The following is a 10,963-nucleotide window of genomic DNA, read 5'->3' on the forward strand; positions in this document are numbered from 1 at the left end:
GTTTCTTCTTTAGCTTTTATCGGTTCTTTCACTTCTTCTTTGATTGGTGGGTGATATTTAAACCACTTCTCCTTAGGGAGATCAACATGAGTAGCAAAAGATTCACAAAAGTATGCTACTATCTCAAAGTCAAGTCCATATTTAGTGCTAAACTTTCGGAAAGCATCGATATTCATAAAAGATTTAACACAATCAAACTTAGGTTCAATACTTGACTCTTTACCTTCGTCGAGTTCCCAATCTTCAGATTTGCATTTAATTCTTTCTAAAAGATCCCGCCGGAATTCAATAGTCTTCTTCATAAAAGAACCAGTACAAGAAGTATCGAGCATGGATTGATCATTATGAGAAAGCCGAGCATAAAAATTCTGAATAATAATTTCTCTCGAGAGCTCATGATTGGGGCATGAATATAACATTGACTTAAGCCTCCCCCAAGCTAGAGAGATACTTTCTCCTTCATGAGGCTAAAAATTATATATATAATTCCGATCACGATGAACTAGATGCATAGGATAAAATTTCTGATGAAATTCCAATTTCAAACGGTTCCAGTTCCAACATCCAATATCATCGGATAGCCTATACCATGTCAATGATTTTCCCTTAAAAGATAAAGGGAAAACTTTATTCTTAGCTTCATCTTCGGGCAAACCTGCAAGCTTAAAGAATCCACAAATTTCATCCACATATATCAAGTGCATATCAGGATGTTCGGTTCCATCTCCTGCATAAGGATTAGCTAGCAGTTGTTCTAACATACCCTAAGGAATTTCATATTCAATATTTTCAGTGGGTGCAATAGGTTGAGGGGTAACTAATTGTGGTTCTGGTCGAGGTGAAGATACCCAGAACAAACACCTCAAAGGATTGTTTTCCATAGTAGCAAGTGACAATAAATTTCAGCACGTAGTAATAATGTTTCCTTACCAATTTACACTTACCAAGAGTGCTTCACTCCTCGGCAACGGCACCATAAAATTGCCTTGATGACCCACAAGTGTACTGGGTCAATTGTAGCTCTTTTCGGTAAGTAAGAGTGTCGAACCCAACGAGGAGCAGAAGGAAATGACAAGTGGTTTTCAGCAAGGTAATGTCTGCAAGTGCTAAAATTGTAAGTAGCGGAGTAGTTTGGTAGCAAGATAATTTGTAACGAGCAAGTAACAATAGTAGTAACAAAAGTGCATCAAGGTAGCCCAATCCTTCTGAGGCAAAGGACAGGCCAAACGGTTTCTTATGATAAGCAAAGTCTTCTTGAGGGTACACGGGAATTTCATCTAGTCACTTTCATCATGTTGGCTTAATTCGTGTTCGGTACTTTGATAATTTGATATGTGGGTGGACCGGTGCTTAGGTGTTGTTCTTACTTGAACAAACCTCCTACTTATGATTAACCCTCTCTCAAGCATCCGCAACTACGAGAAAAGTATTAAGAATAAATTCTAACCATAGCATTAAACTTTTGGATCCAATCGGTCCCTTACGGAATTGCACATAAACTGGGGTTTAAGCTTCTGTCACTCTCGCAACCCACCATCTAATAACTACTCCACAATGCATTCCCTTAGGCCCAAATATGGTGAAGTGTCATGTAGTCGACGTTCACATGACACCACTAAGAGAATGGCAACATGCATACCATCAAAATATCGAACACATATCAAGTTCACATGATTACTTGCAACGTGATTTCTCCCGTGACCTCAAGAACGAAAGTAACTACTCACAAATGATAAAAATGCTCAAGATAAGAGGGGTATTGAATAGCATAATGGATCTAAACATATAATCTTCCACCAAATAAACCATATAGTAATCAACTACAAGATGTAATCAACACTACTAGTCACCCACGGGAACCAATCTATAGTTTTGATACAAAGATTGAACGCAAGAGATGAACTAGGTTTTGAGAGGAGTTGGTGTTGTGAAGATGTTGATGAAGATAACCCTCCCCAAGATGGAAGAGTTGTTGGTGATGATGATGACAATGATTTCCCCCTCTGGAGGGAAGTTCCCCCGGAGGAATCGCTCCGCCGGAGGGCAAAAGGGCTCCTGCCCAAGTTCCGCCTCGAGGCGCCGGCACTTCGTCTCGAATGTCCTCCCCTTATTTTTTCTAGGTCAAAATGACTTATATACCAGAAGATGGGCACCGGAGGAGGGCAGCACCCACCAGGGCGCGTCTAGGCCTCCTGGCATGCCCAGGTGGGTTGTGCCCACCTGGTGGCCCTCCTCTGGTACTTATTTGCTCAAATATTACTTAAATATTCCACAAAGAATCCTCGGGGAGTTTCAGCTCATTTGGAGTTGTGAAGAATAGGTAGCTTGACGTAGCTTTTTCAGGTCCAGATTTCCAGCTACCAGGATTCTACCCCTTGGTGCATACCTTGCATATTATGAGAGAAAAGGCATTAGAATTACTCCAAAAGGCATTATTATAAATAAAACAACATAAATAATAGTAGGAAAACATGATGGAAAATGGACGTATCAGTCAATAGGTTAGTCCCAGAAAATGATATAAAGTTGCTATAAAATGATTGTAAGACATACAAGAATGATAATATAGCAGCATGGAACAATAAAAAATTATAGATACGTTGGAGACGTATCAGCAACTCGCTCCCCAACGGGCTTGGTGGCGGCGCGAGGGCGCCGCCCAGGGGCACCTCGGGCGCCGGGCGCCGCATGGACCCTAGCGACAACTTGGCCTGTGACGGCTTTGTCCTTGCTGGCGTTGACGCGCTGGTAAAGGAGTCTTCATGACGCGCTGGTGGGCTCGGCGATGACCTCTGCCCTGGTGTGCCGATCCGTCCTGATCCTCTTCCACCAAAGAGGAAATGCTTTGGGACTTGCTTTGGGGGAGACAAATGTCGCCGCTCCCTTATCACCAAAATGAAAACTAGGTTTGGTCATGCTCCGCCGTCCTCATCCTGACAGCGGGACGCCATCCATGTGATGGCCGCCGAGCCCCGCCGCTGGCGCCGTACGACCTGCCTCGTGAGGCGGTCTCGCAAGGGGAGCCTCACGAGGCGGCCCGATGCTTAGTAGCCACGGCAGGGCTCTGCCTGGCGACAAGGGGCCTCGCGAGGCGACTCCCCGCAGAGCAGCTGGAGCAGGACCACCTGCCATGGGCCAGCCAAGGTGTCGACCTTTGGGCCAGAGGCAGACGGACAGTGGTTCCCTGGTTCCCACTGGGCCGACAGTGGTGAGTTCATTTCACACTCCACCCCAACCTATGTAGAACCCACCAGATCCATTCAGTTTGGAAGATTTAACTCTCCACCCCACCTCATTCTCCCTAGTCCATATCCATCTAGAACCCATCAGACTCCTTTGATTTGAGTTTACTCCCTACTCCACCCCAATCCCTCTTATCCATTTAGAACCCACCATGCCCCTTAGGTTTCCCCGTAAAACAGTAAATAAGGCAGTTAGGGAGCCTTGATCCTCACACATGCCTCTACACGCATAACGATAAAACAAGCAAGTTGAGTAAGGGCATCTCCAACAGTCGTAAGATATGTGTTGGTTAATTTGCCACCTAGGACATAGTGATGATTTGGCATGTAATAAATATGGAGAGAGAGCAAAGTTGTATGTAGATTAACCAACAACCTTTGCACAAGCTCCAGGGTGAAATAGAGAGCAATCACATTAATTTTCTCACAATTTATTGGATAGCTTACATACAACCTATTGAAATAGTTGTATGATAGCTTGTTGGTTGATGACATGGACATTTTACCAATAAGACTAACATACAACCTGTTGGAGATGCCCTAAGTATTTACGCTGACATGGCATAGTGATGAGGTGGATAGGCTGCATGACGAAAGAAATATAATAGTGGGGATGAGCTATTTAGGTATTATAGATACATGTTAGTACGTAGTTCTTTTATGATGACACAACCAAACGAGGCAAGCGATCAAGTGCAAATAATTCCTGCCGTGGCTTCTCCCCAATATGCATCCACCAATCGCCACTCTTTCCGACCCCCTCCACCAATCGCCCTTTGTCCTAATCAACACAACTATGGTTTTGCCGCTACAAATCGGTGCTCGCAAATACAGTGTTGCTTGCTTGCTTGAGTTTCTCTTTCCAGTGTTATAAGTGCATTGATTGTGATATATACTATCAAATTTAATTTAAGTAATTTTGCGATTCATAGAGCGGAAAGAATTATGGCAGTACGGTTAATTTTAGGATCTTCATAACCAGCTAACATTCTCTGAAAGGGCATGACAAACAAACGGTTTTATGGCAGTTTACGTAGTCGCAAGTTTTTTATCGGATTTGCCGTGCTTGTTAAAGGAAGTTGCCATCATCACGACAACGTCATAAAACATTCGTTTTGTCATGCCCTCCCAAGGGAAGCACTTAGCCAAATAATAATTCACATTTTTTAAACCATGTATGTGAATACACAATCCAACGCAACAATCATCCCAATCTGAGTAGTGCACTGTGACGTCCTCCCAAGGAATCCCTATCCTATCGGAATCAGATATTTGACTTGAGTTTTCTGATCACCGATCAGCGAAAAGAAGCCATAAAAAGGCAGAAGAAAAGCAGAGAAAAAACAGAGAGGAAGATGCTCGAGCCGCCCCATGGCGTGGTTCGAACGCGAAGATATTCCTGCCTTCCGCAGCCGTACACCTGTAGCCATCCTCCAACCAAACCGACGGCCCCGATCTCTCCCTCCACCCGTCGACAAAAGTCCTCTTCCGCCGAGACGCGGGCCCGGACCATCTCCGGCCCCACCGTCATCCTCAGCAAGCAGGGAGGGTAGGCAGGTAGGTGTGGCCGGAGCACGCGCTGTCAGCGCTATAAATGCGCTCGAACCCTAGTATTCGGCGCGAGCTTATCACTTATCATCATCAGCGCCCCTCCGTCCCTCCCTCCTCCTGGCGCGTCGTGATCCATCCAGCCCAGGTGAATTCGGGGGATCGATTCAGTTCCGAATTTGGCCGAGGTTTCTTGATTTGGGAGCTTCGAAGCTTAATCTCGTTGCTTGGATTTGGTTTGCTGTTGTTCAGGGGCGAGAAGCTAGTTAGCGGGTGATTAAGGTCGCCATGTCGGACTCCGAGGACCACCACTTCGAGTCCAAGGCCGATGCGGGGGCGTCCAAGACCTTCCCTATGCAGGCCGGCGCCATCCGGAAGGGCGGCTACCTCGTCATCAAGAACCGCCCCTGCAAGGTATGGATTTTCCTCGATCCCGGCTGGATGGTTGTGTGTGTGTGATCGCAATTCGGATGCTGCTCTTCATGGCCGCCGTACTATGAAGGAATACTGATTTTGTTATCTCCGCACGCTGCTATTTCTGTTTGAGAATGCTTGCGAGCTGTCGTCGGATGGTTCCGTTTCGTATCAGTGTGGATTGACTTGTTGACATATCGGTGGTGACCCCAAGGAGAAGGGTGGAGTTGTTATTTATAGGGGAGGGGAGCTATTTTGACCATGTTCGCCACTATCTGCCACGTACTGTACACGATTAATTAGGAGGGTCTTGAAACAGGGGAAGATTTAGCTAGATGATATACTATCCCCTTTCCTGTGATCCAAAAAAACAAAAATCATGTGATGGGATAGCTTGTAAAATACATGTTTTATTGTACAACTAAACTTGCTAACGTCCATTATTCCTGTAATTTTAATAATATTTTCCTAGTATTTTGCGGGGTACGAGAAGTAGTTTGATAACCAAAACGGGATTCCCACTCGGGCACTTTAAACTCTATATATCTGTACAGTGGGTGATTTGGCTATTCCGTGTCGGAACTTTAAGATTGTAATCGAAGTGTAAGGGGCACTGTCGACATGTTTGGATGGAATATGATGGAGATTTTAAGCTTCCTGCATGTACATAGACCTAACTTCCGAAGGAAACAATACCTTTCTTTCTCAATCTATCTATTGCCTTGACTTATCCAAACAAATCATCGATCATAAATTTGTTCTGTTGTAATTTGGAAGGGACAAACAGTTAATTGACTCAAAAGCTAAAACTAATTTATCCATGTTTATCTAGCTTGTTGTGCCAATGCGATTGCTGTCCTTACCTTTTTAGTACATATTTCTTCACCTACTCCTGTGTGTATGTTTCCTGTAAGTTCTGACGTCTGTCATTGTGATCAGAATACACTTCAAGGCTTAAGCCTGAAAATATGTGGTGCTTCTTTGACATTAATTTTCAAGTCTTTTATCTCATCTCGTTGTGCTAAATAAACTTGTGCAACAGGTGGTGGAGGTTTCTACCTCGAAGACTGGAAAGCACGGTCATGCTAAATGCCACTTTGTTGCCTTAGATATATTCAATGGTAAAAAGCTTGAGGACATTGTTCCTTCATCCCACAACTGTGATGTAAGTTTATTTTATCAATGTTTAATAAAGAACTTTGGTTGGTTCAGTTTTACAGATAACTCACTATTCTATATATTTTTAGGTGCCACATGTGGACCGTACTGAGTATCAGCTGATTGACATATCAGAGGATGGATTTGTACGTTCTACTAATCAAGAAAAATGTATTTTTATTGTGCATAATTATTGGCCTCGATACTTACTATATTTTTTGTTTTAGGTGAGCCTTCTTACTGATAATGGTAGCACTAAGGATGATCTTAAACTCCCAACTGATGACGCTATCCTCACCCAGGTTTGGTTGACAAATCTTTGAGCATCTTTTTCTTACTTTTGCATGTGGTTATCCGTGATAAGATGTGTCCTTACTCATTTGTTAGGTTTGTTATGCTGTCTTCTTTGCTTTATAGGAGTTATATCACCCCTTATTCTGAGATAGTTCTTTCTATACTCCAAAATATCCTGACCGGTGTTGATATTTCTGCAGTTTTGTTTGTAATTTATTTTTAGCACAACAAGTCACATCTATGATTGATATCTTTTGTATTTTAGTATTTCTGAGTATCTCGATTTATTGATTTGATGTTTATATAGGTAGTAGGAACTTTTAGACACTGCACACTTCTGAAATAGCTGCAATAAGAACTAGAGAAAATCTAGACGTTTACTCTTCCCTCCTCTCTGTTTATACTAGTATTTATTATCATCTGTTTTTCTTTCTTCTGGTCGTGAAAGGCCGACTTCACCATGGCCCTACATGGTTGCAGTGTACATCTAAGCCAGTAGCCACACTAAAATCTTACAGCCGAGGCTGTTCTGGTTGTTGCTCTGTTTTTTGGTGTGGTGCATGTTACATTCCTCTTTCTTCAGTATATGAATTATGAAGCGCATACAAGAATAAAACTCTGATGTTTAGAAGTGTTCTTGCTATTTCGTTTCCACCTCTGTTGTGCTGAACACTTTACTTTCACTTCATTGTTCATGCATCTCGGTCTGCTTGCCATCCATCTCCCTCGAAGCACGTCTGATTTTTTCTGTCAAATTGCACTGTAACCGTGATTACTTTTGCTGCTTTATCATTTATGCATTGCAACCACGTATATGCCTTAGACATTACTAGTAAGTACAGTAGTACTTCTTATGAGGTATAAGAATGTCCAAATTGCTTACTGGGTAAAAATCTGCTTGTTAATTCAGCTCAAGGACGGATTTGCTGAGGGGAAGGATCTGGCGCTGACGGTCATGTCGGCCATGGGGGAGGAGCAGATCTGCGCAGTCAAGGACGTGGGCCCCAGGTAACTTCCTCGGAGCGAGGGCCAAGATAAACGGAGGGATCCATTATCTGTCAAATTTAAGCTAAAGAAAGACAAAAGTATTAAAGAAGGAATGCTATCGAGTGAGACATTCACCTAAGCCGGAGTCAAGTGCAGTGATTGCTGGGTGTAGCATATCTGCTTACCACTACCTATCATCCGTGACATTTGGGACCCTTGTAATATTTCCTATGGTTTTATATATGTGCTTGGTGTCAATAATTGATTGATTCGGGACGGTGCAAACTGTATGCCAGAAAGCACGCCTGGCCATTATTATTGTGGATTTCATGATACTACAAGGCTTGGTGTTCAGTTTCTCGTTAAATCAAAAAAAAATCAAGTTACTACATATTGAATCTAACCACTATTTCCTTTTTTTAATCTAACCAATAAACTTGATTTTTTTGTTTTCAAATTTGTTCTACCAAAAACTGTTCATTTTTCTTGGGATAACAAAAACTGTGGCATAACTGATGGTCAGGTCATATGCCCAATAGTTGGACGGTAATTTGCACCGTAGTCGATCGGCCTTCATTCTCGCAGTCGCAGTAATCCTGCCAAGCATAATGCAACTTGCGAGTTACGTGATGGAGACGCGAGGGATGGGAAGCAGCACCGAGCACGCACGCCACCGGCGCATGTTAGGCCGACCAGACGGCTGCGGATTCTGGCCACATTTCCGTTTCAAGTCGTCAAGGTTGCTGTGATCTCCCCTGCACTCCAGTGCCGCCAGTTGGCATATGGCGATCATCCACTTGATCTAAGAGCACCTCCACTCGCTTGGCCCTTCAGCCCACCGGTCGGCGCTATTTTGGCCCTTCGGCCGGCGCTTTTTCGTCCCTGGGCGATCTAGTTTTCAGTCACGTCCCCAGAAGTCGGCCCCAAAACGTTATAAATTCAAACTTGGCATTTTCTGCTACCCAAGAAAACGCCACAAGTCCGGCGATCAGCGGCTACCACATAGTTCGGCCATCACAAAGCCACAGTTCGGCGAACAATCACTCGAAAGTTCGGCCTTCAAAAGGAAGGGCGCATAGGCAATGTATCAAACAACGGCGTTGTCCTCCGGCGTCGGACTAGCGGGGGTTGGCGAGCGTGGGCTGGTCGGCATCGGCGCGGCTTCTGTGCTGGGCGTCGTGGAGGCACCATCGCTCGGGCTTGGCGGGGGCGTCGGCGTTGGGGTCGGCGTGCGAGTTGGCGTAGTCGTCGACGGCATCTCGTTCAGGATGAGGCCGCGCTCCACCAGGTACCACGCCTTGACCTGCTCGTCCATCGTCGACATGTCCACCCTCATCAGGAATGCCAGGTCAGTGTTCCTCTTCTTCGCGGCGACGTTGGTCTGGAGTAGGTCAAGCTTGACGGCGCTGTTCGTTATGAACGCCGACCACCGCGCCTCAGATTTCGCTTCCCTCTGGGCGGCGTGGTTCTTGACGTCGGCTATGCACTGCTCAATGGACGATTGAAGCCGCGCGATAGCCGGGGCGGCGTCCTTCGCTGTCTTGGCTCGTTTGTTGCCGTCTGGGCGCCCATCAGACGCGCCCGGCATCGGCGCGTCCAGCTTATACGTCTCCTTGGCTTTGGCGAGGGTGCGCCGGACGTCCGCCCTCTTCTCGCACTTCTCGATCCAGGAGAACACTTGGAGGTACTTGAACTCTTGGTCGGTGCTGCTGTCCTGGCGGTACATGGCGAACATCTGAACCATTTGTGCCGAAGAACAAGTGTCATCGGCGACGCGCACGGTGAAAAGGAGCGAGAACCGGTGATAAGTAAGACCCTAGGTGCGTGACTGGACCGATTTTTCGGCGCCGGCGCCAAAAAAAGGGCCCTGGGCCGTGTTGGGGACGTGAGTAGAGATGCCCCTAAGTAACAGGTCGATGTCATTTAACTGGTCGCTTCAAAGATGTTTTCTTATCAGTGTTAAAAAGAAAGGATATTTTCTTATCTGTTTATGTGCCAGGAGTGGCATGGCTGGCCAAGGATGCAAATCGATAGCCCTTCTATTTTTATTTTATTTGCGGGACCTAACCCTCCTGGTTAGTTCAATCAAATAAAAAAGTTTTCAAAACCCCTTTTTTATTCAACCAAATGAACTAATATTTCAAAATCGCATCACTCTTACTCACACATATTGGTTGTAATGATATCTTATATTATGGGGCGGAGGGAGTAAAATTTCAGCTCATTTGATTAATCTAAGTAGAGTTTTTTTTTTGCGAGGGAATCTAAGTAAAGACATAAGTAAATAAGAGAGCGGACGGGCTCACATGCTCCGGTTTCGTGGACCAATGGTATGGCTCGCATGTCTCGTCGGCATTTATTGGTCGAGGAAATACGATTGCGCTACGAAAGAAAAAGTGGGGCCCAACGACAATGTCGTGCGTTGGTTTTACTGCGTATAACATCATGTTCTCACGGAACAGGAGGGGGAGGGATGCATGTACCGGCGAGTGGAAAAAACTGTGATCCCAAAATTAAAACCCATTACTTCGGTCGGTTTTGCACTTCCCGATGGAGAAGCCAATCCCATGGCGTCGAGCGGATGTGGATTGGAATTCCTCTTCGATTGCTTGACATGTATTCTTTTCGCAACCTGATTTTGATTCCTTCTTGGATGCGGTCTTCTGTTAGGTTTCCACCGCCGGCGATTGGAGGCAGAGAGCAAGCCGCAGCCGTTTGGGGTTAGGGAGATCACGTTGCCGGTCCAGCCGCTCGCAGATCCGTTGTACGCAGCGTCCAAGTCCAACCGCTCGTAGATCCGTTTGGGGTTAGGGAGGTAATTTAGTCGTCATAATTTCAAATTATGTGGATGTGGCGCCCACAGCGATTGCTGCTTTGCATATGGACAGACTGATTTGTGTAGACCCTAATTGTACCTGTCATGCCGTGCTATGCCTTTGTCAGAAATAATGAAATGCACCTCCTATGTGCAGGGTTCATGTCTGTCTTTGAAGGTTTCTTAATGTTGAGGTCCCGATTGTCGTTCATGCATAAACAGGCGTATACATAGAGTCCTGGTATTTGGTGTCATGACCACATGTTGTGCATCTCTACTTGGCGATTTGGTGATTTTCATGGGTTTGTTGTGCGTCTCTGTTATCTCCTCAAGTTTATCAAGTTGGTATGGTTAGAGGGTTAGCAGGTGTCCCGTCCATGAAGACGATGAACAACCACATTGTCAGGCCAATACCGCGAGTACAGGATGGGGGCACTCGGGCTTGTGCGGCAGTTCATGTCGGGCTAACCGGTCGGCAGTCCAACACCAATCTAGGAGTGCGAGC

The 10,963-nt window shown here is 45.3% G+C and overlaps 1 protein-coding gene across 1 annotated transcript; it reads left to right on the plus strand.

Annotated features, from left to right (window-relative positions):
- Positions 1-4,799: 4,799 nt before the first annotated feature.
- Positions 4,800-7,978, plus strand: LOC119363120 (eukaryotic translation initiation factor 5A-2-like). Its single transcript, XM_037628428.1, has 6 exons — positions 4,800-4,938; positions 5,043-5,204; positions 6,247-6,369; positions 6,452-6,508; positions 6,590-6,664; positions 7,567-7,978. The coding sequence occupies exons 2-6, from the start codon at positions 5,079-5,081 to the stop codon at positions 7,666-7,668; spliced, it is 483 nt and encodes a 160-aa protein (XP_037484325.1). The 5' UTR covers positions 4,800-4,938; positions 5,043-5,078; the 3' UTR covers positions 7,669-7,978.
- The last annotated feature ends 2,985 nt before the right edge of the window (positions 7,979-10,963 follow it).

The sequence above is a fragment of the Triticum dicoccoides genome, chromosome 2B (assembly GCF_002162155.2).
Source record: "Triticum dicoccoides isolate Atlit2015 ecotype Zavitan chromosome 2B, WEW_v2.0, whole genome shotgun sequence".
NCBI lineage: Eukaryota > Viridiplantae > Streptophyta > Magnoliopsida > Poales > Poaceae > Triticum > Triticum dicoccoides.

Coding starts and splice junctions, on each gene's coding strand:
- LOC119363120 (XM_037628428.1), top strand. CDS start 5,079: ATGTCGGACTCCGAGGACCACCACTTCGAGTCCAAGGCCGATGCGGGG. Junction 6,370..6,451: donor CTTCATCCCACAACTGTGAT/GTAAGTTTATTT, acceptor ATATATTTTTAG/GTGCCACATGTGGACCGTAC. Junction 6,665..7,566: donor ATGACGCTATCCTCACCCAG/GTTTGGTTGACA, acceptor TTGTTAATTCAG/CTCAAGGACGGATTTGCTGA.